The sequence below is a fragment of the Equus asinus genome, chromosome 23 (genome assembly GCF_041296235.1).
Source record: "Equus asinus isolate D_3611 breed Donkey chromosome 23, EquAss-T2T_v2, whole genome shotgun sequence".
Lineage (NCBI taxonomy): Eukaryota > Metazoa > Chordata > Mammalia > Perissodactyla > Equidae > Equus > Equus asinus.
In genome coordinates this window covers 15,312,369-15,337,903 of record NC_091812.1, presented here as the reverse complement: position 1 = coordinate 15,337,903, position 25,535 = coordinate 15,312,369, and the positions used below count along the sequence as shown (strand labels likewise).

The following is a 25,535-nucleotide window of genomic DNA, read 5'->3' as shown; positions in this document are numbered from 1 at the left end:
CAAAAGTGGAGGATTCTTGGAAGTCTGCGTGGCTGCGGTTGGTGCCTCGGTGCCTCCCCCTCGCGCCCAGAAACAGTCTCTCCTCCCCAGAGGCCCAGGCCCAGAGCCTTTGAACCTGCGCGGCCCAGGCAGCGACTCGGGTGGGGGCGGGGCAGGCTTCCTGTCAAAGTCTGCAAAGCAAAGATGAGCGGGAAGCTCTGAATGAAAGACGTGAACATTCTTCCTGCCTCTGGAGGAGGAAGTGCTGGTTTCATACACACGTTCCGGCTCTCGGAGTAACAGACCGTCCTCCCGGAGCGGCAGCCTTCCTACCACCCTCGGCCCTCCTCCTCCTCTTTGTGCCGCAGGAAACCGCAGCCCTGGAGAACAAACGTCTAGGTGCTGACATTCAATAAAGACAGAGGGCTGGGCCTTTTATTTGTCATGGTCGTTTTCCTCTAAGAAGTAGAGATTCGACTCGATTGCTCAGCACCATCGTTCCCTGTTGATGGAAATGCCTTTATCATGTGCTAAATCTCTGCACAGGTGACTCAGCAGGTGTTCACTGGGCTCCTGCTGTGCGCCCGGCACTACTGCAGGGACTGGGAGTGGAGCCTGTCAGTGAAGACGAAACATAAGACATAAGTAGATGACCTAGTGTCTAGATGGTATTGGCTGTTGGGGACAAAAGTCAAGGTAGTGCACAGTGAGGGGAGGAGAATATGGGGTGACATTGTCATTGGGGTGGTCAGGGAGGCCGCATGGAGGCAGTGACATGTAAGCAGATGAGAGAGCTGGCCTGCTTGTCTGGAGGGTTCAGGACAGCCCATGCAAAGGCCCTGGGGTTGCACTGTGTGTGAGTGACTGCCAGGGGGCCCAGGTGGCTGGAACAGGTAGGGTAGGTGAGTGAAGGGATAGTAGAGAATATTAGGAGATAAAGTCAGAGAACAAAAGGGGTCCAGATTGTGTAGGGCCTTGAAAGCCACTTTAAGAATGCTGGATTTTCCTGGGCGAAGAGGGGGGCTTTGGACACTGGTGTGAGATGATGACACTGGAAAGGGATCGCCACGACACTGCTCGAAGCAGAGCAAGGGTGGGAGCAGGGACACCGGGCAGATGATGGTGTCAGAGAGCAGAGGGCAGGAAACGGTCAGATTCAAGAAGGTCCTGATGGGCTGGACACGAGGGTGCGAGAAAGAGGGGAATCAAGAATAACCATGGAGTTGGGCCAGAGTTACCTTCAACTGACCCAGAAGACTGGGTTTGGGGGTGGGGTGGGGCTAGTGGAATCTGCACTTGTTAATTTGAGATGGTCACGGAGATGCTGGACGGGCAGTGGGACACTCAGGTCCGTGATCCAGGAGAGGGGTGTGGCCTTCTGCAGAGATGGCAGGTGAAAGCCCAGTGGAATGAGGGTTCACAAGGTGGAGGCACCCACCAGGAAGGGGTCGAGGTTGAGCAGGGACTAGCTCTCGGGCTAAGTTCCAGAATGTTCTGTCCGCCAAGGTTGTGGGGTGAGCGACAGGTTAGGTGCTGCCCAGACCAGTCAGAGGAGTTCCGAGCGCGCTTGGCCTAGCAGGGACAGTCTCCTTGTGCTCCCCATCTTAGGTCCCACCAAACTTTTGTAATGACTTGGGCTTTAGAATATGTGCAAACACACAGCACACTTCATTCTCCTCCACTCCCCTTCACTTCCAGAATTTTCCTGGCTGTTCTTAAATATTTATTTTTCTATACGAACTTTGGAATCAGACCATCTAGTTCTCTTGTGAGGATCCTATTGAGTCTAATTTATGTCTCTGTAGCAGTTAGTGTTTCTATCCAGGATGTCTTTCCAGAAGGAAAGAACCACCAGTTAGAGCAGTAGGTCTCAACTTGGTGGGGGGGGGGGTTCCTCTGGGAGACACTTGGCAATGTCTGGAGAAAGTTCTGATTGTCACTACTCAGCTGGCCTCCGGGGGAGAGGCCAGGATGGTGCTAACCACCGTAGGAAGCACACGGCAGCCCCCCACAGAGCCTAAGGCGGCCACACTGTTACCAGCACCACGTTCGAGAAACCCAGACGTAGGCCTTCTGCCACGGGCCCGCCTCTAGTTTTCTTTATTGCTGAGCGTTGGGCTGTTTCAGGGGACACAACCGTCTCAGCTGCTCTAGAAGAGTCTTCTTAAGAATAGATGATACATAGTGCTGTGGATGTATTTTCTTTCCTTCAGCTGCCTGGGCTCTGACCCCTTCCTGCAAGAGGGCGATACCATTGGTGGTGTCCAAGGTGTAGGTCCTAGAAGCAAAACAAGTCAGACACTTGCTTTTCCAGCTCCCCTTATGGCTTAAGGGCAGGCAGAGGACCTGGGCTCTCCGAGTCAGGTGCGCCAGCCAGGGCTCTGACCAGCGCTTCCGAGAGTGGGGCACAGGGGCCTGTCCCCCTGCTGGGGGTGGCAGGTGAGGCACCAGAGGGCCAGGGGTGCTGAGCTGCAGGCTTCAGGACGCACTGGGTCTCCTCTCAGGCCACTCTGCAGCCAGGCTGTGGCCACTGCTGCCGGCTGGCCAGCGCTCAGCCTTGTCTGCCTGGCCATCTGCCGCCTCTCAAACACCCTTTGGACAATTCCCTTTTACTTTCAACATTGTGTCCATTTCTGTTGCTTGCGACCGAGAAGCCTGGCTGATACACATGGATTCATCATAATGTGAGGAACATCAGAGGCCAATAAGATTTTCAGCGTTGATTCATGACACTGCCGCCACAGACAAGTTAAGACGTGTGAAACTTCCAGCGTCGAAGTATAGAGGTCCCTGCCCTGAGCACCCAGCGCAGGGAGGTGCGCGACGTCAGGACTGGGAAGGGGGGAGTCCTGCACTATAAGCTTCCTTGTCACCAGTCTGTGTATGAGGGGCATGAATTGGACCCACAGTGTAAACGGTGGAACTGGATTTTAGAAGGCGGCTTTAAGACATACACGTCTTTATTTTGCCTCATTTTGGTTCTTTATGAGTAATACGGTTGGTGGTGATAACTTAGAATTGTTGGATGAAGCCCACGAAATCCGTGTTCAATCCAGCGTCAAGCAGAGGGAAGACACGCCTTCCAGCACCCCTGGCGGCGGGGGGCTGCTGACGGACTGACAAGCGGTGCGAGAGCAGGCCGGGGACGCGGGGCCTTCGCGCCGCCTCCTCCTCCTCCTCCTCGCGGCGCGCGGTCCGCCCGGGACGGCGGCTTCCCCCTTGCGAGTCCCTGTTCTTGACGAGTCCTCGTCGACAAGAAGCATGGCTTTCTCCCGTCCCCTGAATGCGCTCCCATTTTTGTCCCAGCACTCTTGACCCACCAGCGAGGAACGGGGCCGGGTGGAGAAGGGCCAGCAGCAGCCGCAGGCCGGAGTCCCGGCCAGGGGGCGTCTCGGGAACGCGCCCCGGCCCGGTGCCCGCGCGGCCGCGAGGCGTCGGGAGCAGAGGGCGACCCGGGGGCGCCGCGCGGTCCCGAGACGCAGGAAGCGCGCAGAGAGGACGACTGCGCGTGCACGAAACGGTAACGCTGAAGTCTGGCTACAGAAAAGAACACCTACGTCCGAGGCGTTTCATTGGTCTCAGCAGCCCCTGCTGACTGCCCCTACAGTCACTCGCCCTTCTTCCTGGCAGTGGGACCCCAGTTTGTAGGCATCTGGTGGCAAGATTCTCAGGCCCAAAGGATAAGCCGCAACTGGGGCTTTCCAGGGGCAGAGCCCTCGGGGTCTTTGCAGCCTGAAGCTTTCCTACTTGGGGAGTGGAAGGAAGCTTTTCCTGATAAAGGCGATAATATCTAATGAATGCAAAATTAGATGCAACTGACCTTTTATTTAGAATGCAAAAATTTAAGACAAATTAATTTTAAAAAGCGAACAAGTTGCACAAACATCACAGAGTCCCAGTGAATGACCTCAGCTTTGTATGAGCGGGCGGTCAGTCACGCCTTTTCTCCCTATAGTTTTGGGCTCTGACCTCCTTGATCCCAGTCCTAGGGGGTCCCCGGGAGCCCGGGCGCTCCGTGGAGGCGGCGGGACACTGCAGACGGGCTGAGGGAGCGTGAGGGCGGGAAGGCCTCCTCCTCCGGGGCGCAGCTGGCCCAGCGGGGACAGCGTCTTGTCCCCCGGCTCGCCGTGAGGTTCAGCGTGAAGGCGGCCGAGGGGCCGCAGCCCCGCGCGTCTCACTGTCTGATTGTCTGGTTGTCTGACTCCCCAGGGCGCGCCCTTCCACTTCACTCCCGCCACCAAACGGCCCCTCCCTCATGGCGGCAGGGGCTGACCACAGCTTCCGGCACAAATCAGCAGAGGCGGCGTGTTCACCTCCAAGCAAAGCAGGTGAAGGTAACGCGGCGGCAGCTGTGACGAAAGTATTTTAACAGTACACCTTCCACGGCGTAACGATTCTCAAAACGAAGGCTCAGGTCAAAAGTTCTTGGAATTTTCCAGATCTTCAGGTGGATCCATAAACTGAAACAAGTAATTCCCCTAAAGGCTCAACCTGTAATGCGACAAAACTTTACTCACACCTCAAACAGGAGCCAGCACTGAGGGGCTGCGGAGATTATTAATACGGAAGTCAAAGGGGACAAAGGAGGGTCTGACTCACCCGACAAACGGAATATGCACAAGAGAGCAAACCACCAACACAAGCGAAGAAGAGACCTGAGGGGGGAAGGTATCTCCAACGGACGTGAAATAAATGTTAACCTCCGGGCCACCGCTTTTATTAGAAATTTCCGATTCCCATTTCCCTTCACAAGACAACTGATACATAACCTCTTCCGATGTTTCTGGAACGCATCCTGGACCCTCCTCTCTCAGCCGTCTTTGAGGTGATATCAATTCTTTTGGTGGCAGTCAGTGTTCAGCAAATAGAGAGCAGGAAAAGCCAGCACCAGACCGGCTATTCCCCGCTCGGCAGTGGTGCCGTCCACAGCAGGGCCAGCACGCAGCCCCCGGTGAGCAGCGGCCCTGCACCACACCTGCCCCTGGGCGGGTGGGCTCTGCTTCCCCTGGGCCTGCTCGGGGGGCGCCAAAGGAAACTCCAGGGGTCCTGACCCTCCTGAATGAAGACTTTCTTAGGGAAGAAAGAGAATGGGGCTTTATCTCAAATCCCTGTGGATTAAAAGAAATACCAGTAACAATCACCTGACTTCTGGAAAAGGTCTGTGGAAAAGGGCTAAGTTCCTGTCTAAATTGATCAGTAGTTCATGACCAATTTCTGGGTCCAAAGACTTTGACACATTCACATAATAGTTGTGCATCTTGGTTGGCATGGGAAATGCTCTCCAGCCAGCCCTTCTTCAGTGATTCTGTAACGGGCGTCCTGGGCTGGGCAGGCACAGGGAATCTGGAGGCATAAGCCAGCCACTAGTGACTAAATCTAGGTTTGGGCTATAGCACCTGTCTTCTCAACGTGTAAAATATGTACCACTAGAACTTGCCAAGATGTTCTTGGCTCATCCTCACAGCTCAGAGAGGGTACTCATACTACAAACTTGGAGCCCTAAGAAGCAGCCTCCTCATTTCGTTCATGGCCCTGGCAACCCCAGGCCCCTGCATGGCCACGACATCTCCAATGGGCCTGTGCTAGACTTGCCCGCGCAGCTCTGTGAGGAGCTCGCTGGCCAGTTTTCTCGACGCAGGGGCTGCGGTGCAAAGATGATCCCATCTGTACAGGGTCTGGTCGAGGAAGCCAGTAATCTCGTGGGTTATCTCACGAGTTGGAGCCATCTGCAACGAGGACAGAGGAGAAGGCAAGTTAAAACTCTCTTCAGACAAACGCAGCTCTTCGCCCGGTGGAGCCCCTGTAAGCCTCCTGTCGCTGGAGAGCAGCCGCACGCCCGCTGGCCCCAAGGGCTCTAGCTGTTTTCCAGGGGAGGAGCAGCCTGTCTGCTCTCAGAGGCGGCAGTCACTGCCTGCCCATGGCCTCTCCTGACAGGACGGCCTCAGACTCACAGAGGCTGCAAGCAAGCGCCCCGTTTCCTGGAATGCCCGCCACCCGCTTTGGGACTACTGGCCGTGGGGGGCAAAGGCCAGTGAGCGTGCTGAGGCCTGACTCTGCGAGAGGCTGGAAGATGCCGCCTGTTCACACAGCTTCCTCGTGGGCACTCCCGGGCTAGCAAGCTGGGCCCCCTGGTTTTTAATAGGCCTCTAAGGTTTTAACACCTGATTCTCAAGGGAAGCAGGAAACACAGGAATTGTTAGTTCTGCTAAACACAGCTCCAAGGCATTCATAGCCGTTGGTGTCCAGAAGTATATTCCGTGTCAGGGGTTAAATTCATTTTGAGTTCAGCAACTACCCGAACTCTCTACTTCAGATTCTTGCTAACTTTTGGCTCTTTTTGCTGTGGTCCAACAGAGCACAGAAAGAGAGGGAGCAGCATGGCCCCAGGACAGGGCAGGACAGGAGAGGGCGAGCCTCGGGGGAGGAACCCGGATGCCCAACGGGCTGCTGGCGCCTCGTCCTCATCAAGAGCCCAGTGTGAGGACGTGAACCCAGAGCGGGAGGGGCAGAGAGCCAGCAGCCAGAGGAGCAGGGCACGGCAAGGGGCAGGGGCGCTGAGGACGCAGCCTGCCCTCCGCAGAGGCCGGGAGGGGGCTCCTCGGTGAGGCCAGCTCGGGGAGCAGGAGAGCCGCGAGGAGCCCGGCTGGCACACGCTCTCCGGAGCAGACGCGGAGACAAGAGGGGCGAGGCGAGTGCCAGGCCTGGAGCTGGCTTTGCTCAGGCCTCTCTGAGGACACATCAGAGCCTGGCCAGGGCTAGGGTCCTGAGGGTGGTGAAGCCAAGGCTGCTGAAGAGAAAGGCTGTCCCCCCAAAGCCAAGACCCCCATCATCTAGCCCCTCTGCCCCCAGGCCACGCAAACCTGGCCTGGAGCTTTCAGGATGCGCACAGAGGAGCTGAGGAGAAGCGGGAGGCGAGGGCAGTCCACAGAGGCAGCACGGTCAGAGGCCTCCTCCCACCCATCCTGTGTATCGCTGCCCTGGCCGAGTTGCCTTCAACCTGTCCTCTGGCCACTGCAGGAAGCTTCGAGCCAGGACGGCTGGTATGTCAGTGAACACAGTTTCAGAACACCTGCAAGGACAGCATCCAGGAGGTGCTCTAGGCCCCGGTGGGCTCCAGGGTGACCAGCCGGCCAGCACCTGCCAAGGAGGCTACGTGAAGGGAAAGATGGCGTTCTAGCCTTTGATGAATGTTTTGCGGCTGGGCTGACTTGTGACACTGAATGGAGCGGCACGGGCGTCTTCCACACTCCCTCTGGCGTGTGGCTGGGATTGCACGATTCTGCAGGCATGGGCCGCCTGGCACGGGTGGCAAGCCTCAACTTTGTGACGCGCTCTAGCTCCCTATTCCCGGCAGCTTCTCCGTGGGCGAGACTGCAGGGCGGTCCACTGTGAATGTGGACCGCTTCCCTGGGCTGGGCGGGACGGTCGCTGGAATCACCGAAGCAGGCACCTGGTGACTCCGAGGAGCGCGCTCTGGGTTCTGTTCTCTCACGCGCCATGGGCAGGGCTGGGCTGCCACCACACCCTGACCCTGAGCAAGTAGGTCCAGCCATGGGCCTGCTTCCCTGTCCCAGGGTGACAGGACGGAGAGGAGCAGGCCGAGAGCTCACGAGGGAGAAGGAGGGTGTGGGCTCCCCTAGGGCTGAGGTTCCACGCACAGGTGACCAGGGCATGGGTGGGAGGTCAGAGGTCAGGTGACAAAAATGCTGCCAACACTTGCATGATTCAAAAATGCCTGCTGTTGACTTTTCATAATAACTTTTAATTTTGGAACAGTTTTAGATTTAGAATTTTACCAAAAAGGTAATAAAGAGAGAGCCCATATCCCTCACAGAGTTCTCCTGTTATTAACATCTTATGTTAGTATGGTACATTTGTTACAATGAATGAACCAATATTGATACCTTTTTATTAACTCAAAACCAGACTTTTTTCTGACCTCTCAGTGTTGCTCTGACATCCTTTCTCTGTCCCAGGACCCCGTCCGGGACCCCATGTGACACTCAGCTGTCATGTCTCCTCAGGCTTCTCTGGGCTGTGACAGTTTTCGGACTCCCCTGGTTTTTGATGACTTGGACAGTTTTGAGGAGAGCTGGTCAGGTATTTTGTTGAATGTCCCTCATTTGGGGTTTGGCAATTGTTTTTCGCATTATTAGACTGGGGTTGTAGGTTTTTTGTTTAGTTTCGTGAGGAAGACTGGCCCTGAGCTAACATCTATTGCCAATCTTCCTCTTTTTGTTTGAGGATGGGGTTGTAGGTTTTGAGGAGGAATACTATAGAGGTAAAGTGCCATTTTCATCGCATCATATCCAGGGTACCACTGTCAACATGACATCCCTGCTGATGTTGACCTTGATCACCTGGCTGAGGAGAAAGTTGATACGAAGTTCTGTGGACGTACGGGCATTTCTCAGCTCTCACCTATGGAGTTCTCCTCCCACAGGGGCTGGGAGTGTACTTCACACAAGTATACAACAGACCGCTGTGCTGGGATGGGCCCTGAGGAGACGGCCCCCAGCACCTGACAGGCGAGTCCTCTTCTGCTCTTGGCCACGCCCAGGCTCGCGGGAGGCGTTCTGTCTGAGCCTGAGAGGCGGCACTGACGGGCGGCTGCCTGGCCTGCCTGCTCCACGCCCACACTTCCACCAGGACTGGGGAGGACCTCCTGGGCGCTGGTGTCTGCCGTTCTTGGCAGTCCCACGTGTCACTGGGACTTTCCTCATATTCACGTTCAAACAGAACCTGCCCTGGAAAGGAAGAGGAGGGGCCCTCTGGGGGCTGGAAACATTCCTTTCTTGATTTGGTGGCTGGTTTCAGGGATGTTTCTGGTTGGTGAAAATTCAAGCTGTACATTTTCTGTATGTATATTACACGTCAATACAAAATGAGCCAAAACAGAAACAAAAGCTCTAAGAACCAGCATGTTGGTGGTTTTTTTTTTTTGAGATGAGCATTCTTTTTAGTGTAGCTAATATACATAATATAAAATTTGCAATTTTAACCATTTTTAAGTGTACAGTTCACTAGCAGGAAGTAAATTCACAATGTTGTACAACCATCACCACCATCTGTTTCTAGGACTTTTTCATTATCCCAAACAGAAACTCTGTACCCATTAAACACTAACTCTTGATCCCTCTCTCCACCCCCCAGCCCCTGGTAACCTCTATTCTACTTTCTGTCTCTATAAATTTGCCCATTGTAGGCACCTCATATAAGTGGAATCATACAACATGTTGTCCTTTGTGTCTGACTTATTTCACTTAGCATAATGTTCTCAAGGTTCACCCATGTTGTAGAACTTTATTCATTTTTAAGGCTGGAAAATATCCCATTATATGTATAGACCACGTTTTGTTTATCCGTTCATTTGTTGATGGAATCTGGGTTGTTTCTACCTTTTGGCTGTTGTGAATAACGCTGCTATGAACGGGTGGAGAAGCATCTGTTTGAGTTCCTACTTTTAATTCTGTGGGGTGCACACAAAAGAAGAATTGCTGGTTCATACGGTAATTCTATGCTTAACTTTTTGAGGACCCACTGAACTCGTCTCCACAGTGGGTGCACCATTTTAACATTGCCAGCTGGAAATATAACATGAGTGTTCCAATTTCCCCACATCTGTCCCAACGCGCGGAAACCTCCGTCGGGTTTGGTTTTGTTTACAGTGCCATCCTAGTGGGTGTGGAGTGGTACATCACTGTAGTTTTGATTAGCATTTTCCTGATGGCTAATGTGTCGGGCATTTTTTCATGTGCTTACTGGCCATTAATAGATCTCCTTTGGAGAAATGTCTATTCAATCCGTTGCCCGTTTTGGAATTGAGTTCTTGTTGTTGTGAGTTGTAAGAATTCCCTATATATTCTGGATATTAAACCCTTATCAGATATATGATTTCAAAATAGTTTCCTCCCCTTCCGTCAGTTGTCTTTTCACTCTCTTGATAGTGTCCTTTGATGTACAAAAATTTCCAATTTTGATGAAGTTAAATTTATCTGTTTTTTTCCTTTTGTTGCCTGTGCCCTTGGTGACATTATCCAAGAACTCATTGCCTAACCCAGTGTCATGAATGGTGCTCACTTTTGACTTGGACCGTTCTTTACCCCTCATGTCAGCTGGGCTTCCGGAAGGAATTCTTTGTAATTAGCAAACATTTTTTTAAGTTAACAAACCAAATTCTGTGAGCTGCTGCAGTGGCACATCCTCACGGAAGCGTTGACCCCGCCAGCAGCAAGCTGTGACCTACAAGACGTCACCACCTGTCTTTGAGCCTCCATCTTCTCTTCTGCGACATGAAAGTGTTATGAAGGGCAGGCTCTGGGGTCCATCTCAGCGGTCAGCCTCACCGCCTGTCCATCCATGTTCGGACTGCATCCTGGTACACGCACTCGTCAAGGGCAGGGCCCTCTGGTGGATAACCTGCCCTACACCTGGAATGTGGATGAGAACGAGAAGGCTAGAGAAAGGGAGACTTACAAGGGTGATGACTTCCTGGGCAATCGCGTGGGCTCCAGGAGCCCAGAGCAGGAAGTTCAGGAGGAGGCGCCTGATCAGCGGTCCACACTCCAGTGGCCTGGGGGCTTCTTCTCGGCTCTGTCCAGCTGCTGCCTGCACATCCCTGGCCGAGAAGCCTGGACTTCTGAGCAGCTTCAGGAGGCGGCCGAGCACTGCCTTCACCTCCTCCTAGGAAGGGTAATTACAAAGGGAAGAGATTAGGGAAGAGTTAGAACATGCGTGGTCCTGGGAGTCATTCAGTATTCTGAAGCAAGCCCCAGAAAGAGGAGACGACTGGCCCCGGAGGGAGGACAGACAGAGGCAGCCCATGTCTGAGTTTATACACTGCCCCACACAAACCCAAATGGGCAAAATGGAAATTTCTTGACTTTCTTTTGTCTTGCTCACTAAGCAGTAGGGCACCATGCCAGGAACAGACCTTTTTTTGTATGAAAGGAAATGGAGAAAAGTCCTCAGCAGAATGTAGTCGGATTTTTATATTGTGGGAAAAAGGACAAAAGGCTCCTTGAAGACTCACTCACCATCACAGCCACAAATCAATCAAAGCCCCATGCACTGGACCTCCGCTGAGCCCATGTTCTGATAAGAATGAGGTCTGCCTAAAGCTCAAGCAGAGGTCACAAGTCTGTGGAATCCACATAATAATGGTGATTGTTACAGGGCTGTGGGTTGTTTTTGCATAAAAAATATTTATTTCATGCTGAGATTTCTGCTTGCTATAAAAATGGTACTTCAAGTTGACTTGGAAAACAAAGCAAAAACTGAAAGCCATAGATCCAAAATACTACATGGAACTCATGAATAGCTCTGTTCCGTCATTTTCCAAAGAAGACCCAGCCTATTCTGAGAATTCTCATGACTGATTTTATGGATTTTGTGTGAGTTGTTTTCTTCCTGGAAGTTAAGGCCGCATTCAATGAAGTCTGTCATAAACTCCAGTACACTAGGAGTGCTGTGCGAGCTATTGTGACCACAGTACGAGACCGTGAGAAACTGCGCCATGGGGCTCTTCCATGGAGAATGGCAGCCGTCCAACAGGGAGGGCCGCTCTCTCAGCACCTCTCTCCCCTCAGCTGGGCCCTGCCTGCCCTCGTCGGATGGCATCTGTGGGAGCCCAAGACCATCTTGCCATCTCAATGGGGCTGCAAAAATGTCAGGGCTTCAAGCTATGCCTTCATGTCCATTTTCCTTTTAACTGGCGTTTGCTTTTCTATCCGTGTCCAATCCTCCCTAAGACGTGGTCGTCTTCCTCTCTATTTCCTCCCTTCAAATGCCTTCCATGTCCACAAGCTTCCAGCTGAAATGCCAATAACTTTAAATGCTTTCTAATTTTTTCAGGAGAAAGACATAAGCTCTCTTTTCTAAGTATTACTTTTTATCTTGCATTATGAAAATTTATATATGCTCACTGTATAAGATTTGAAAAAAGTAAAAAGAAAAAAAAATGACCTATAACTCCATCCAAAGAGACACATTATTAAAAACTAGGTTGACATCCTTCGTGTCCTTTTTCTATGCATCGTGAGCACAGCACGCACTACATAATGTTTTATCTACAGTTTTCTCTTCACAATGCGCGATAAGCGATTTACCATCTCTAGAGCACAGATTCTTTGAGAACATGATTTTTCGTGGTAGAATGCTATTCCACGGTTAGAATACACCACAATTTATTTAGCCAATCTCCTTACTATTCAAAGTTTAGGCCATTTCCAATTTTTGCAATTACAAATAATGCTGTGATGATAATCTTGCACATAAATCTTTGCATGGATCTCTAATTGCTTCCTTAGCATAATTCCTAGAAGTGGAACAACAGCATTAAAGAGTGGGAACCCTTGCCTAATTCTTAAGGGATACAAACATAGACGTTTTTTATTTTAATCATGATCCAGTTCAAAGCTAGCAAAAGAAGATGGACGCTGGCTGGCAGTGAACGTGTCTTACAGAGAGAAGGCAGGTTTTTGTGTGGCAGTACCCATCCCAGGCAGGGACAGCCGCTTTTTGCTCTCCCCTTCTTGAACCTCTAGGATGGCTAGCAAGATGACGACTCCAGCACAGTACACTGTCAGGGCTGAGCGAGTAACTGTGGTTTAATTATGCCTTTTAAGGCAAAGGCACAGATACTGTCAAGTTCATCAAATCTCACAACAATCACGTTTTCAAAAGCAGTTCACAGTTTGTTTCTCAAGTCACCCAACAGACCATCGAAGGGATTGAAGCTCACGAAACTCAGGAAAGCAAGAGGCATACACTACTAGTTAAACTAGGGACCTGGGCACACTCGTTCCCGGGCGGGCACACACACCGGTGCCTCGAGCTGGGCCCCACGGATGAGGAAGGGCCTTAGAATCACAAATGTGAGGCATGGCTCCAATCACAAGGCGGTGGCTACCTCCAACAGAACAGCCAGGAAGGAAATGACACACAGGAACTAAACCAATCTGAGTGGGCTCATCCATTTTCATCCAGATGCCAAATCATCCCCAGAGTAAGGACTATGCATAGGTTTCATTAAAAAAAAAAAAGGACCAAGTTAACTAGTAGAAATGATACTAGCCCTGATATCAGTTCCCCTACATTAAACCTAGCACATACGGGATTCAAACCAAAGCACTCTTGCCCCACTCACTCCCTGGCTCCAGAATCCACTATCCGCCATGGACACAAACAGCCAAGGTTGCCCACCTGGATTCCTTATCATCTCCTCCTCCCTGCAAGCAGCCTCCCAAGGCCTAATGCAGGCTGGTGGGAAAGCTCCGACCAGCAAGGCTGCTGACTCCCCCCGCCATCTACAAGCAGCCACATTCCTCACAAACCTTTAAAACCCCTCACTGCCCCTCTTTTGGGAGACGAGACAAATTTGAGGGCTCACTCTTGTCTCCTGGCTGATGTCATCTGAAACAATAACCCTTTCCTTGCCACAAGCCTGGCGTTCCAGTTTTTATTTGGGCCCTCTTGGGTGGTGGGTAAAGAACCTACGTTTGTAGGCAGTAACAATCTGGCGAGCCAGCCAGGGAGCTCTTGCCTGTGGCTCCACGGCCCTGGGCTGACTGGGATTTCCTGGGAAGCAGTCCAGCAGCTGCCTAGGTGATCTGCCCTTGGGACTGTCCCCAGTACTTTCCATCTGGCCTGGCACGATAACCCTAGGCACATCTACTTATGGCAAGGAAACGGGCTCTAGATTTGGTTTTATTTGTTTGTTGATTTGTTCTTCACTCTGGTGAGTCAACGGACTCCATCTGAAATAGGACCAGTAGGCTCGGGGACGCCTGTGAACTTCCTTTCCCTCAGCTGGGGTCCTTTCCGTTCATGGTGGGGGGGGGGGGCGTCTGGGTGCGCATTCAGAGTGGGAACAGTTGGAACAGTTGTAGGACGTTCTACCCTCAATCTGGGAACCGGTTCACTGGTGTCTGGATCTGTGTGTCTGTCTGTCTCTGTGTATCAGAATGGGAAACACGCTGTCTGCCCCCAAGCAGAGCCAACTGGGGCTGATTCTGAGTAGATGGGTTAATTATAATCATAAGCCAATGTCTAAAAGGGATGATTTTCTTTTGTAACACTGCATGGCCACAATATTCTTTAAACTCCGGAGAGAAAATGGCCAAACAACAGATCCTTAAGTTAAAATATTTTTGGAGAGCTCTCATGGTAAACAGCTGTTTTACTGCTCCCTCTGAAAAGACCAAGTTAAAAGGAAAACACAATGACTAGTCTTAAAAACTTAATCAAACTTGGGGTCTCAGCTTCTTCTTGTGGTTTTATAGATGCTAATGAAATGTTAAGTTAACAAAGAGAAATCAGAAAGAGAAGAGACAGGACTCAGCCCAACAGGATGAAGATCTTTAGTCATTAAAAAGGAAAATGGGATCAATAGAACAGATATAAATAAAGTTAAAACAAAGGTTTTAATGAAACACTGCCTAAGGTGAAATGGGCTAAAGGGACCCCCTTGTGGCCCCCCAACATTAAAGGACATCAGACAAACCCGTTCCATTCACCCCAGTTTGAAAAAAAATTTTTAAATGTCAGAAGGCAGAAATCCCAGTGAGAAACCTGACCAACAACTGCTTGGGGCAACAGTTAGGCTGCTCAGGTTGATAAGACTATAAAAATGAAAGGTTTACACTAACATTATATGAAGAGGTTATGTCAACTTTGCCTGGATGTTTTCTCTGGGAATAAATGTTACGTCCAGCTGGGAATGCTTCCCCTACACAACACTGTAACACCGTAACTTGTTAATGAAATTCTAATATAAGTTATAATTAAAAGTATAAGAGTTAAAAAAATTAAAATAAAGGTTTGTAAAACTTGGTATATCTAAATAGGCCTTATGTAAAATAATTACATCTCTTTTGCCTGATTATATTAGAGATTATGTTGTGGGGATAAACACTGTGTCACGAGGAACGTTTCCCCTGCCTGATACTGTAAGAGCATGTAAATTCACCCTTTAGGCTATGTTAATTAAACATGCTAAAGGGGATCTCACTTTAAAATGGCCAAAATGGGGCAATTTCAGTTTACCCAAACTGATGTATGCAATTGGAAAAAACCAGCTACAACAACGGGAAGCCTTTTTTAATCTTTTGAGGCTTCTAAATGAAATCAGAAATACTTTTACTGCCTCTTTAAGAGAAAATAATCAAATTATTAAAGATGCCAGCAGCCGAAGCCAAATCTGCTGCTTCTCTCTCACAGATTCGCCACTTCAACTCCCCCAAAATTCCTGATCTAAAATTAAACAAGTGAAAATAAGTAAACCTTTGAGACAATTTGGAGTCGTAATGGCCACTCTGGGGAGCCTCTGTTTCAGATGAGTCCACCTTGGGGGTCATCCTTAAAAGAGAGGATTCAAAACCTCTCATAATGGAATGCAGTCTTTAACTAACATACAGAACCTTCTAAAAGACAAAGTTATCCAACATGATATAAAATGATCTTTGGTAAATAAAAGCCGGTTTAAGTTTGCTGGTTTGATTTAAAATATGCATGTCCTCAAAGCTATCAGCATCGGATACGATGCAGACATACAGCTGGGTTTACAGGTCAAACGAGCTCATGTTCTCTCTGTTACAAAATTCTTCAGCAAAAAATAAATAACTTGGTATAACAGCTCATGTTAGATGCCTCATGAGGTTTTTGTAGATGATCTAAATATAATTATTGAGAATGGGTAAACCAAATAAATGTAAAAAGACAAAGTTTTTGGAGGAACGTTTTAACAATAATTATGTTTTATGATCTGTGTACTTAAAAAATAACTTCCGAAATCTTTTTTGATAACTTAGTAAAACTCTAAAGTTTTAAGTTAAGTTAAATGACAAAACCTGTTGAATATCTGGGTCATTTTTGAATAGGATGGAACACTGAAACGTTACTGCTGAACATGTCTAAGTTTATCTACTTTTGGCTTCTTATTACAGAGAAACTAAAAAGTGTTTGGGTCTATTAATAAACACACCTTGTATTTTATTACTATAAAGTAACATATTTCTAAAAATTATAAAAGGTATTTGTAAATTTGTCAAGCCAGAGAACGCTAATGTAAAGGAAAGTTTATAATTGCTTACTTGGTTTTCACTTGAAAATTAAGGTTTCTAAGGGTTAAGGAGTCTAATTAACATATGTAATTAAAGCTACTAAAAATTAATAAGAAAAAACCTTTGTATACAAGAAAAATAAAACATATGTTTTCAGTAAAAAAGCTATAAAAAAATGAAAGTATTTTTGCCTGTTGAGTTAAAGAAAGATAAATTTGTCCTAAGGTACTAGAAGGGGAAAAAAGGGAAACCTGGGACAAATTCTAAATATAAAAAAGTAAGTGACAAAAGGTTTATAAGGGTGAAACCCTGAGGAGTTTTATGCCTAATTAAGTTGGCTAAGATTAAAGTAAATCCAATTAAATAAATAAGTATTAAGGTCAAAAGTAAACTGGTACAAAATTAAAACTTGGTCTCCTCTTTCTTAAAAAAAGATAATTTTCCTGAACTTTTAGTCTATTCTTGACTAAAAAAACTATAAAAGGTTTCTTCTTTGAGTAGTCTACAAGAAGGATAAGGATTTTATGTTTTATCAAAATAAATTTCCTATATTGTTTTTATCAGGTCCTTAATCACAGATGCTGAGGTTTTTCGTACAGCTATTTAATTCTCTGCATTCGCCTACAGTTCTTTAACTGTCACCATTGACATTGTTTCATGGGGACCTGTGATATTGTCTCTTTCTTTCTCCTGACATGCAAGCCTTTAAATACGTAACACAGAGGCAGAGCTGTACTGGTCTCTGCTTTGTTCAAACAACAGAAAATATCAAGCAAACAGGAGCACTGCTCTCTACATAAAGAAACCTGCTCCCTTTAATTATTAAACTCAGCAAAAAGTGCTGGCACTTGAAGTTTTAAAACCAGCAAATAAATGTTTGCAAGGGAGGTGCCAATGCTTTTAATCAAAGCATTGCTTCCCGTAATTATTATATGCCACATAAAATAACAACTGTCTTTGCCACAGGGAGTTAGCCAGTCCTATACTTAGCTGCTCTGTTATTTAGGAAATGATCAAGTCCTTTTTCAGAAGCTAAGTGGTTAATATCATGTGATTACTCTAGTAAGAATTCTAAACAAAGCCGGTAATGTGAGGATCTGTTGACTGATCCAAGAAAGCAGTAAGTCAAGACAGAAGCAGACATGGCCAGGCTGCTGATCAGAGAGAGGACAATACTCCTCAGAAGTGGCAGACCCTGCAGGGCATTCCGCGTCTGTAAAGGAGGGCAGGCAGCAGCTGAGCGAGAACAGACAGAATGGCCTAGGAGACAGGAGTGCTGCATCCCATCTGCTTGGTGCTTCCCAGGAGAGGTGAGTGGCAGGGTCTGGTCTCCAGTCCTCTGTGAAGGCAGGAGAATGTCTCCGAGCATAAGTCCAGGATGCACTCACTCATCCAGGGTGTCACCTACGGCTCCCCCAATGAAGGCCGGGAGTGCTCAGCACTCAGGTGCCTGGTGGGTCAGAGCGGGGAAAGCCAAAACCGCCACAGGGCCCTTCCTGCAGGACCGCTTCAGCTCTTGCGAGACGGACCCTGAACGCCACACGCAGTGAGTCCTGCCACCCACCATGGTCTGTGCCCTCTGCTGACTCCCGTCACGTGGGCTGTAGCTAAAGGCCAAGAGCCACAGCACTGCTTCAGGGGGATCAGCTTCTGACCTCAGTAACTGCTCAGCAGCGACATCAGCCCATCCTCCAAAGTGAATGAATGCAAACCAGCAGTCAGAGGGGCCTCCATAGGACCTGGAACAGAACCAAAACACAGCGCAGTGGGTAACTCGTTCCTTCTTCCTTTCGGCTCTTAGAGCAACTGTAATGTCTGTGAACAGTTGGCTGAATTGTTCTTATCCACTGAAGTACAACTTGCAAGGAATACAAGTGAGACTCAGAAAAAGACCACACAGTGCTACTGTGAACCCATCACAGGACCTTCAAAGGCATGCCTCTTAAAACCCCATGTGCCCTGAGGACTTCAGACGTTTAAGTCTTTACATCCAGGGACCTTGAGTGAGTACCGGCCTTTGAGAAAGGAAGATCTTAGCCCACGACAAACAGGAATGACGTAGGATGAGAACCAGCAGGCCTGCCTCTGCCTGCTGCGTGGCCCACACAGCTGGGCCACTGTGGAGAGGGGGCCTCCCAGCCATTCGGCAGCCACCCAGGTAGCTCCAGAACAAGAAGTGAGGGCACTCCCTGGGGTCCAGATGGAGCCCAGAGAAGGGACACGGGGACGCAGGCAGAAACATGTGCTATTTCCTTTCTGACAAAACACAAGGTTCTGGTTGGTATTTTGGCAAGTATGAATTTTTAATGAGCTGTATTTTATATTCTTTCCTGTCATCACGTCTACATCAATGCTGAAAAGTTAAAGCTTTTGTGAAGCCATCCTTTTGTCACAGTGGGAACTGGGAGTTCCAATAGCTGTTTAAAGAGTAGACCCATTAACTTCACCCAGTGCCAGTCTCAGCAGTTTCACATCTGCGCTGGAGAAAATGGAGGACTGGCCTGAGATCAAGTTACATCAGAACTTGCCTTCTGAGCTGGAGAAGCTCCAGAACAAGAGAGTTCCGGGCCCCTCCTCCAGTGCTGTCTTTGTTGCCTCTGGGTCTGTATCCCTCTGCTTGGCCCATGGAGCCCCCACACTCTAAGCCCTGTGCTCACCTCCTGTCCCTGCTTTCCTCCTGTCCAAGCCCTCCCCAAGGACACGTAAGGAAAGGTCCTGAGACCTAGCTTACAGAACAATGGAGAGAAAAGGAAGGCAGGCGAGCATTAATCTTAGTCACTTGTCCCCAAGGAGGGAGAGCTGATGCTCCATGGGTCACGTTAGTGGTGGGCTGCGTTTGTCCCAAAAGCAAGGAACAGGTTCCCAGGGTCTCTTCCCTGAAGACCTCAGGGACGAGTCAGCTGAGCAGCAGGAGCCCCTCATGCTTCCTTCCCCAAGTGGGCATCACACCTGGATCGGGGCTCACGGCCTGCCTTGCAGAGATGGGCCTGGCCACTTTCCCTCTTTTCTACCAGTAACTGAGTGTGCAAGGCAGTCCCATGTGGCTGGCTGAGAAAGGGCCTAAACCTGCTCACAGACCCTCCCTGCAGGTAGACCCTGAGGTCTAGTTCAGGCAGATCTAGGTTAGGTACGAGTCCTGTGAAGTTTTGGGTCCAGGTCCTGCTCTTCAACAGAGATGACCAGAAAGGGTGTGCCAAGAGCTGCCAAGGAGTGGAAGGTCATTAGCATGGCAGTACTCTGATTCCCAGCTGGCTGTCAGTTCTTTTTGTCTCTTCTATTGGTACGAATCTTGGTGGGGGAGGGTAGGAGTAAGTGGCTAGTACCCAATCTCCATCAGTGAGCATAAACATAAGAGCGCCACATAATCTGCGACGGCTCAGTGACGAGATTACAAAGAATTTCAAGCAGGAAAAGCAGCAAAAGGAACAAATAAAGACAGTCTTAGTAGGCTAGTATAGACAATGAATAAAATACTTATACTCTAAAAGCAAGGAAGTTAAGAGAAAGCTGAAGGGTGTTACATTACAAAGAACTTAGCAGAGCCTCAATGTGAATGCTTTTAGGAAAATAACACATATAAGAGGGTACTTGATATCATAATGTTAGAAATTAATTTGTTAGAATGGATTTTCTAATTTTTGGCAAATATTTATTAGAAAGAGGAGGAAAAAGAAACACTTCATTCTACTGTGCAGGAAAAGGATGTGTAGAGCATCCTTCCCGAGAGAGCGGAGGAACAGAGAGAAACAGGGCCAGCGAGGGGCCCTCCCGCCTGGCCGGGGCTCATAGCACGGCCCTGCTTCCTCCCCAGGGCTAGTCCTTGTACTGTTGTGCTTGTACATTTCAAACTCTAATACCAGCCGTTCCTCAGCACAGTTTCTAAAAGGCATTTACAGATGCATGCCTTTTCATTCTGAGCTGCTCAAAGGGATGTGTGTGGCCTCTGCCTCCTCCACTTCTCACTCAGCAATGTGCTTCCCTGCTTGGGGATGGTCACAGACCAACAGCACCTCTCTGGCAGCCCTGCTCAAAGGGAAGATAGGGATCCCGAGAAATCATGTGTGAAGCAGACCGAGGAGTCGCGGTGTTTGCTTACCCGTGAGTCTGGTCTTCAACTATTTCTCTGAGCATTTCTGAAATATGTTGCAGTGACTGGTGCCAGAGTCCCTGTGGGATATCTGTGGGTGGAGAGAGAGGAGATGAACTGAAGAAAAGTCAACGTATGAGGAATCATCTGCAGCTAAGATGGGAAGAGTTTTGTGGAAAAGGCCTTTCTTTCCTGGTCCATGGAACCCACACCACCGCTCTCATGCTGTTCCCAGCCAGCACCATCTCTTAGGCGTGGGAAGAAGGATCCCTCAGTGTTGCACAGAACTAACTTCAAGGGCTCTTTGGCCCTGAGCCACGGAAGCAGACAGACTGCACAGGCTGCCCACCTGGGGATCTAGAAATGCTGTGTTGCAGAAGCCCTGGGTTTTTCCTTTTCTACCTACCGCCCCTGCCCCATCACTAATAATTGGTGATTTAAAAATACAAGGAGACTGTAATAAAACAGTCAACAAGGAAGTAGGAATGGCCTGCCCAACTGTTTTTCTATGATTGTGATGAATTCAGAATGATTTCAGGTTTATAGTAAAGAAAAGGCCGGATAATAAAAATGCATGGTATGATACAAACAAATGTCTTTTCTGGAGTAGTTTTTCTGGCTTCACAGTTATCCTGTGGTCTTAAACACATCTGAGCATGTAGGTATCTGCAGTTCTGAACAACATCTGAAAAACGTTGTTACCACATGTCCATGTAGTGACAGATTCTGTAATTAATACAGAGGAAGATAATGCAAGTGACAGAGCTCCACAAACATTACAGGTTAAAGATTGCGTCTTCTTCCTCCCTCCTCCGAATGCCCAGACTCTTGATCTGCAGCCTGTGAAGGCATTTTCATTTTCTTCAGTGTATGAGTTCTTTAGATACTTATTTTATGTCTCCCTACTTGCAGTTGCTGGATAGTCAGGGCTCATAAGTGATCCATCTTTTATACCCACAGGACTTCACAGTGGGCATGAAATCAACTTCTGATGAATAGAAGATACTACTATTAAAAAAACACTTCAATTTGTGAATATAACATTTATTTTTTCTGAAAGTAATACAGAGAAAACCATTCTAGAAACTAGCATAGGGGTTTCTTGTACTTCTGCTTGAATTTACTTATTTATTTTTGGACATAAATCTAGGACAATCACAGAAAAGAAAAGGTAAACACGCTGAGTTCATGCCCAGAGACCACTTTCATCTTTTGTTTATGGATTTCCAAACTTAAAAAAGAACTCCAGCATTTTTTCTGGAGCTCACTCAGCTTCTCGCATGGGCTGGCCTTGGGCTCTGTGACCTGCCTTCAGCTGTGAGGCACGCGCGAGAGAGTTACCGACTGTCTGTCCTGTTGTAGAAAGTTCCCCTGCTGTGCTCCCACAGGTCAGCCGCCACACTGCTGAGCAGAGACTGCCCCGGCCCAGCGTCCCCTCTACCTCTTGAGTCTGAGAGGGCAGTGTCAGACAGGTCCCTCTGGGTGAGAACCTATATCTTTTAGAAAAAGGAAGAGAAATTTGGATTTTTGTAAACTACTCTGAAACTTTGAATCGTCTGTTTTCCTCAAATGAATCTACTTCCTCAAGTCTCAGGAAGAAGTCAGGGAAAACACGGCATAAAAAGGAAACGTTGCTGCTACTGCTATGTCATCTTGCTCTTCCCTCTCCTCCTTCCTTCCACGTCAGGTAGAGTGCCTCCGTCTACGGCAGAGTCTGTGCTTGTGTCCATGTGGCTCTTTACAGACTTCAGGCTTCAGAGGGAAAGGATGACTTTATTATCTATTTCTGAAATGTTCCTTCAACACAAGCTCGCAGGCATGTTAACAGGTCAACACCAGTTGAATTAAGGATGGAACGATTGCTTCCCCAAGTGGATCTGGCCTTTGGAAGGCTGGCAGATGCCATCAGAGAAGGCTGTGGTCTAACACACTTATTGAACTCTTTCAAAAGCCTTCCCTTGGCTTGGTTAGGAGAAATTTCCCCTAAATTTCTTTGGCTTCATTCATCATTTTATGTTTTCTTCTGCAATAAGGGGCACAGAGTAGAAAGAATGAAACACAAATAAATGTACTGTTTTACTCTAATTCAGCCAGGTCTTAGCCTATTCCTGGCATCCAGGTAGACCTGGCTGGCCCCAGCAGAGGCCTTGTGTTATCTGGAGCAGACTATCAAAACCTAACTAGAGGCATTTTTTTTTTCCTTTTGCTAAGTGATATAACTGGAAAGTCAAGCAAATGCTCATTTCAAAATCCACAGAATGTGAGGCGTGAGAGCTAGAAGGATGTTAGAGATGACCATTCCACTTCCCCTGTTTCACAGACCAGGGACTGGGAGGGAGGGGGGGTAGGATTTGTCAGTACTCTTCCCCAGAATTATTTAATACAGGCAGAACCAACCTCACATACCTTTCGGGTGTTGGAGTAGCGCCGTGACAAGAGATGGCGAAGCATAAGGAAAGTAGGTCCTCAGGGCAAACTTAAACTACAATAGAACAGAAAGTTCAAAATAGCATGGACATTAGGATTAGAAAGGGTGCTAAGAAAATACAAATGCTTGCATCATCTGCCAAAAAACCCCCAATACTACTAACAGGGTCAGAGTGTTTTCTTAAACACTTATTTTTTAAAAAGATGTTTTCAACAACTTCGTAAATATGTTCCAGAAAGAAGAACCTTTTAAAAACCACCTTTTGGAATTTCAGGAAAATGAAGTTATGCTCTTGATGTCCTCACGTCAATTCTTTACCTTCCATGAACCTGACTGCACACATACGTCTTCCCTGTAAGTGAGAGTTCCCAAGGCAGCTGTGCGATGCGAGCTGCTCCAGCATGGGCTCTGAGCAACAGCTGCAGTGGGAAACAACAGCACTGCTCACAGCAGTCTGAGCGTCAAAGTGCCCTCAGAAGGCACAGACGCTTTCAAGCGCTTTAGTAAAAACTTGAGGTAAGATCTAGAAACAGTGGAGCACACAGGTTTAAGTGTAAAGCCCAAACTTGATAAGTTTTGGTAGATATGTAAATCCATGTGACTACCCCCCAATCAAGACACAGAACAATTCTCTCACCTCGAAAAGTTCCCCTGTGGCTCCACTCTACCACGGCAGCCAATATACTGACTTCAGCAAGACCGATTAGCTTCGCTTATCCTTGAATTTCATATAAATAGAACCATAGAGTATGTATTCTTTTGTGTCTGGCTTCTTTGGCTTGAGGGTTTTTTTTTTGAGATTCATCCATGTTATTGTGTATAAGTAGTTCACTCTTTTTTTTATTGCTTAGAAATAGTCATTATATGAATATACCATAAGCCATTTATTCATTCTCCTATTGATGGACATTTGGGTTGTTTCCATTTTGAGGCTATTGTGAATAAAGCTGCAATTAGCATTCATATTTACATCTTTCTGTGGGCATGTGCTTTCAGTTTTCTTGGGTAAATACTATAGGAATGGAATTACTGGATGATGGAACAGACGCTTGTTTAACTTTATGAGAAACTGCTATCTAGTTTTCCAAAGTGATCGTACCATTTCACACTCCCACCGCAATTGATGAGAATTCCAGTTGCTCCACACACTCACAAACACTTGGTATTGTGAATCTTATTAATTTGAGCCATTCTAGTGGGTGTGAAATGTTGCTTCCTCATGGCTTTACTATGCATTTTCCTGATGGCAAATGATGTTGAACAATTTTTATGTGTTTATTGCCAACTTATATATCTTTTTTGAAGTGTGTATTTAAGTCTTTTTTGTCTATTTTTTAAAACTGAGTTGTTTCTTAGGTAGTTGTAAGAGAACTTCATATATTCTGGACACAAGTTCTCTGTCAGATACATGCATTGAAAATATTCTCTCCCAGTTGGTGGCTTGCTTTTTCCTTTTTGCAACAATGTCTATCAAAGAATAAAAGTTTTTAATTCTGGTGAAGTCTAATTTATCCATTTTTCTCCTACAGTTAGTGCTTTTTTGCATCCCTTCTAAGAAATCTTAGGTTCTACCAATGTCAAAAAGATATTCGTGGGGCTGGCCCAGTGGCAGAGTGGTTAAGTTTGCACGCTCAGCTTTGGCAGCCCAGGGTTCGCAGGTTCGGATCCTGGGTGCAGACCTCACACCACTTGTCAAGCCACGCTGTGGCAGCATCCCACATAAAACAGAGGAAGACTGGCAGGGATGTTAGCTCAGGGCGAGTCTTCCTCACACACACACACACACATAGATCCTCTCCTACGTTTTCTACTAGGAGCCTTACAGTTTCAGCATTTATGTTGAAGTCTATGATCCATTCAAATTAATGTTTGTGTTTCGTAAGTAGAGGTTCATTTTTTCCTGTATGGATATCCAGTTGTTTCAGCACCATCCATGGAAGAATTTCCTTTCTCCCTTGAATTGCCTTGGCATCTCTGTCAAAAACCAATTGGCCATAGATATAACGGATGGACTATATATGGTTATCTAGATCTAGATATATTTCTGGACTCTATTCTGTTCCACTGATTTATGTCTTGTTGCCAAGACCTCACTGCCTTAATTCCTCTAGCTTCAAGTCTGGAAATCAGGTAGTATGAGTCCTCTGATAGGTTTTTTTTTTTTTTTGCTTTTGTTTTTCAAAATTGTTCCGGCTATTGTAGGTCCTTTGCATTTCAACATAAGTTTTAGAATCAGCTTGTTAATTTCCACTTTGAAAAGTCTGCTGGGATTTTGACCGGGATCAATAGATCAATTTGGGGAGAAGAGGCATCTTAATAATTACAAATATGGTTTCCCTCTTCACATATTTAAGTTTTCCTTAGTTTTGTTCAGCAATGTTGCACAGTTTTCAGTGTGGAGGCCTTATACACCTTTTGTTAAATTCACTCCTAAGTATTTTATATGTGACTGTGGATTTGTTTGTTTCTCTTTTTACTTCTATCAGTTTTTGCTTCATGTATTTTGCAACTCTGTTGCACATATCCATTTATAATTGGTATTTCTCTTGGTGACCTGGCCATTTTGCCATTATGGAATGTCCCTCTATCTCTGGTCAAACTCCTTGTCTTTTTTTTTTTTTGAGGAAGATTAGCCCTGAGCTGTCTACTGCCGGTCCTCCTCTTTTTGCTGAAGAAGACTGGCCCTGAGCTAACATCCATGCCCATCTTTCTCTACTTTATACATGGGACGCCTACCACAGCATGGCTTTTGCCAAGCGGTGCCACACCCGGCACCCAGGACCCCAACTGGTGAACCCCAGGTGCCGAGAAGCGGAACGTGCGCAGTTAACCACTGTGCCACTGGGCCGGCCCCAAACTCCTTGTCTTGAAGTCTATTCCATGTGCTGCTAGTAGAGCCACACCAGCTTTCTGGTGCTGATTATTTGCATAGCATATCTCTTTCCCTCCTTGCACTTTAATTGATCTGTGTCTTTATCAT

At 47.6% G+C, this 25,535-nt stretch overlaps 2 protein-coding genes across 10 annotated transcripts in view; one reads left to right on the top strand and one right to left on the bottom strand.

The window, feature by feature from the left end:
• The window catches only part of FANCC (FA complementation group C), a 253,228-nt gene that overhangs the window by 2,291 nt on the left and 225,402 nt on the right, over window positions 1-25,535 (bottom strand). For 6 of the 7 annotated variants that reach the window (XM_044756963.2, XM_070495591.1, XM_014856928.3 and 3 more), the window contains 5 exons: window positions 22,534-22,609; window positions 20,137-20,218; window positions 17,605-17,779; window positions 10,456-10,662; window positions 3,787-5,705 (listed from right to left, as the gene is read on the bottom strand). In XM_044756963.2, coding sequence (XP_044612898.1) covers window positions 5,562-5,705; window positions 10,456-10,662; window positions 17,605-17,779; window positions 20,137-20,218; window positions 22,534-22,609 — 684 coding nt within the window. In that variant the 3' untranslated portion in view covers window positions 3,787-5,561. Of the gene's footprint in view, window positions 1-3,786; window positions 5,706-10,455; window positions 10,663-17,604; window positions 17,780-20,136; window positions 20,219-22,533; window positions 22,610-25,535 lie in introns of those variants that run through there. The other variant, XR_011497288.1, reaches the window with a different exon arrangement.
• The window catches only part of AOPEP (aminopeptidase O (putative)), a 374,345-nt gene that overhangs the window by 345,761 nt on the left and 3,049 nt on the right, over window positions 1-25,535 (top strand). The gene's annotated exons all lie outside the window — the stretch shown is intronic.